This window comes from Lycium barbarum, chromosome 4 (assembly GCF_019175385.1).
Source record: "Lycium barbarum isolate Lr01 chromosome 4, ASM1917538v2, whole genome shotgun sequence".
Taxonomy (NCBI): Eukaryota; Viridiplantae; Streptophyta; class Magnoliopsida; order Solanales; family Solanaceae; genus Lycium; species Lycium barbarum.
The window spans coordinates 29,155,640-29,159,159 of record NC_083340.1 but is presented as its reverse complement, the minus strand read 5'-3'; the positions used below and the strand labels follow the sequence as shown (position 1 = coordinate 29,159,159).

Sequence of the window (3,520 nt, the reverse complement as noted above, 5' to 3'; positions counted from 1 at the left end):
AAATTTTAGAAATAGCCATTTGTATACCTTTTAAAAAATGCTAATTTTTAAATAAAAATAGATAATTTAACTAAATTATCTCTAATTAAATAGATATTAAAATTTGATCAAATAACATTTAATAGCAGCAAATCTAAAAATTAAAATTTATTTTTTCTTAATTTGATCAGTGAATACTCTTTTCGATTTAAGAAAAAAAGACTAAGAAGTATTCTTTTTTATTAGGAGAGAGCAGTAGACAGTTGAGAAATAAATGAGAAGACAGAAGCTTCCTCCAATCAAAAGTAGTCAGACCAAATATCTTTGACTTGACTAATGATTCGAGAAACTCTACGGTAATGCCCACTCCTTTTTTTGGCGTGCAGTTTCGTGAAAGACTCATTTCTACGGTTTTTATTCTCTTTTTCCCCCTATATAGAAGTGAAGACTAGAAATAATAACCTTAATATTGTTGATCATTCAGGATGTCAAGCACTTTGCCCCTTCTTCTACGATGGCTGTCCTCCTTCCTAATATTCTGTCAAATCTTTTATGCATCTCAAGCTGATTTAGGAACAGCAAGCCAATACTGGCCACCATACACGCGTAAGTTAATTTTCCTACGGAAAAAAAAAATCCTTTCAAATAATTAGCTAAATTCTCTTTTGCCTGTCATAGCTTATATTTCATTCCGAAATAAAATACTCTTTGACGTAACAGTAAGAGTTATCATCATGTGACTAGGAGGCTTGGTCATGGGTTTAAGTTGTGAAAACAGTTAGATCCTGCGTATAGCAGGAACTTAATGAACTAGACTTTCCACCGGATATCTGATACTTGTATTGAGTATTTGTATTGGGGCTTAATTAAATTTGGATTCGAGCTGGAGTCCTATATTGAGGGTTCGAACCTGAGACCTCTGATTAAGAATGAATGAGTACTTACCACTCCTTCTCTAAAAAAAGAGACTCCGTAATATAGTAGGGCTCGAACTTAAAACCTCAGTCAAGAACGAAGGACACTCCACCACGAAGCTTATATTTCATTTTGAATGATCTCCCTTTTTTCTTTTTTTTCATTCTACTAAACAGCCAGTGCATGTTTTGGGAGTGAATCAACACAGTTTCCATCAAGCAACTTCTTTGCAGCAGCTGGTGAAGGGATTTGGGATGATGGAGCTGCCTGTGGAAGACAGTATTTGATAAGTTGCATTAGCTCTGTTTTGCCCAAAGCTTGTAAATCAGGAGAGACTATTCAGATAAAAATAGTTGACCGAGCACAGAATCTAAGTTCTACACCAACAAGACAAGGAACTACCATGGTCCTTTCAAATGCTGCTCTTGCTGCTATTGCTGATTCAAATGCCCCTTCTCTTAACATCGATTTTCGACAGTAAGCAATAGCTTCCGCTATTTCACTTTATTCGAGTTAATTTCTCAAATGATCATTCAACTTTTAATTTTTCCTACAAAGTAACTTACTATGTGTAGTAAAAAATAATTATTACAATTATTGCAAAGAGATAAAGAAAAAGATAAGTGATTGATACGTCGAACCTAACACCTATAGGCTAAACATACAAAGTGGCACTTCTGCTTCCACTCAATTTTTTCATGTAAGTTGTAGATAATATTGACCCGTCAACGAGGAAATAATAGAGTGGAATGACAAAAGGTCCCTACTATTGAAAAGTTGGGAATGAGTTTAAAAGGGCATTTAAGAAAAAATTAAAGAATGGATAAGGCTGACCGATGTTGCACTTCAAATTTTGAGCAACATTTCATAAATTTGTGTTCTGAAGTTACGCAACATTGGGTTACTTTTTTTCATCTTTTTACCTGTTTGGATTTTCTTTTAACATGACTGAAATGAACTCTTTGTTACTGCAGGGTCTAGAAGGAAAAATCGAGTATTTTCTTGAGGCGCCGTTTGGACAAATACTATGTTGAAGTTGAAAAAAGATGAGTATTTATAGTTGAAAAAGAGCATTTGGAAGACAAAATTTTATTTGGACATGAATTTTACTTGGAGAAAAGTTGAAATTTTCTGAATTAGTTTTTAAGAAGTTGAAGCTGAATTGATTAAAAAAAATGCAGAGATATGTAATTAGTATTTCATTATTTGCAAATAATATGTATATGTTTTCCAGGTTATCATGATGGTTAATTAGTGAATCGAATGTACATTGATTAGCCATCGACTACTTTTATGTTGATTATAGCTACGGAGTAACTCTTCAGAGCAAAGAAGATTAACTAATCGCAGGTTATGTAGAAATCGCAATGCCTTGATTAATGTCATGCACAAACGGATTACCTTGAGTTTGATTTATGAATTTTTATTATGTATCTAGTTAGCATGAATAGTTTAATAGCTATCTTGAAGCTTGTCTTGATGAGAAGACAAGGTTAATAACTAGAATAGGTTGTTGCACCAACATCCGGTTGTTGCACCAATATATATACTATCAATCAAGAAAGCTCTAGTTTTACTTTTTATAATATGTGCTCGGAGTGTACTCCTTAAGAATGCCAGTCAATGTGTTCGAACTTGGAAGGTTAAAAAGTTGATTTGATATATTTAATTAAATTAAGTTTGAACTAATTTGAACATTGAATCATCATTTTATGAAGTCAAGAAAATGTTTGACAATACATTATATATAAGAGAGGATCTCAAAATTTTGTACTCCTCACATGAAATTTTTTGTCCATTTTATCCCTAATTGAAGCTTTAATTACTTTATAAGTTTTCATCCGTTTTGGTAAATTTGAATAACTTTATGGGTTTCTTAAACGCTACAAGGAGTGATGATGTGGATTGGAGTGATAGTGACACCGCAAAAGATCTATTTATTCAATCAAATTTAAAATTAATTAAAAAATTATTATCTTTCTTTTATGTGAAAATGATTATTAAATTTGTTTCAAAGTATCTTTTTTCCTATGAAATTTATTATAGCCAAGTAAACAAGTTTTTGTGACATTCCCTTTCTACCTAAATACTTAATTATAAAATTAAAAATTATTTTTCATATATAACTAAAAATGTTTGAAACAGTAAGTAAAAAAATACAGTTAAGCCCTCTGAATAATAGCAAGAGGGGTTTGCTCATATGGAAGCACCCACCTCCAACCCGAAAGTTGTGGGTTCGAGTCACCAAGGGACTAAAAGAAGAGGAGCTCCTGGGGGAGGGGTGAATTTTTTTTTAAAAAAAAAAGTTCTCCGAATTATAATAATTAAATAATTCAAAATGAGAGTGATCATTTCACATTTTTGAATATTGGATTTTTACGAAAGATTAAATAATCAACGTTTTGTATAATTTAGGACACGTGGTTAGTTAAACGTATACTGAAACTACATCGTTTAAGAAATTACAATATAGATTTCTTTAAAAAATAAATTAAATTAAGAAAAAAAAAATACATCATTTATTAACGTGCACTTTTTAAGGACAAGGAAAGATTAGAGTAAGAAAAATAAATTACTTCATTACCTTTTCAATTCCTTTCGCCGTTTCAAGAATTTTAATTATTTA

At 31.4% G+C, this 3,520-nt stretch overlaps 1 protein-coding gene across 1 annotated transcript; it reads left to right on the top strand.

Annotated features, from left to right (window-relative positions):
• Positions 1-300: 300 nt before the first annotated feature.
• On the top strand, positions 301-2,132 carry LOC132635742 (EG45-like domain containing protein). Its single transcript, XM_060352245.1, has 4 exons — positions 301-335; positions 464-585; positions 1,071-1,371; positions 1,869-2,132. The coding sequence occupies exons 1-4, from the start codon at positions 316-318 to the stop codon at positions 1,873-1,875; spliced, it is 450 nt and encodes a 149-aa protein (XP_060208228.1). The 5' UTR covers positions 301-315; the 3' UTR covers positions 1,876-2,132.
• Positions 2,133-3,520: the final 1,388 nt, after the last annotated feature.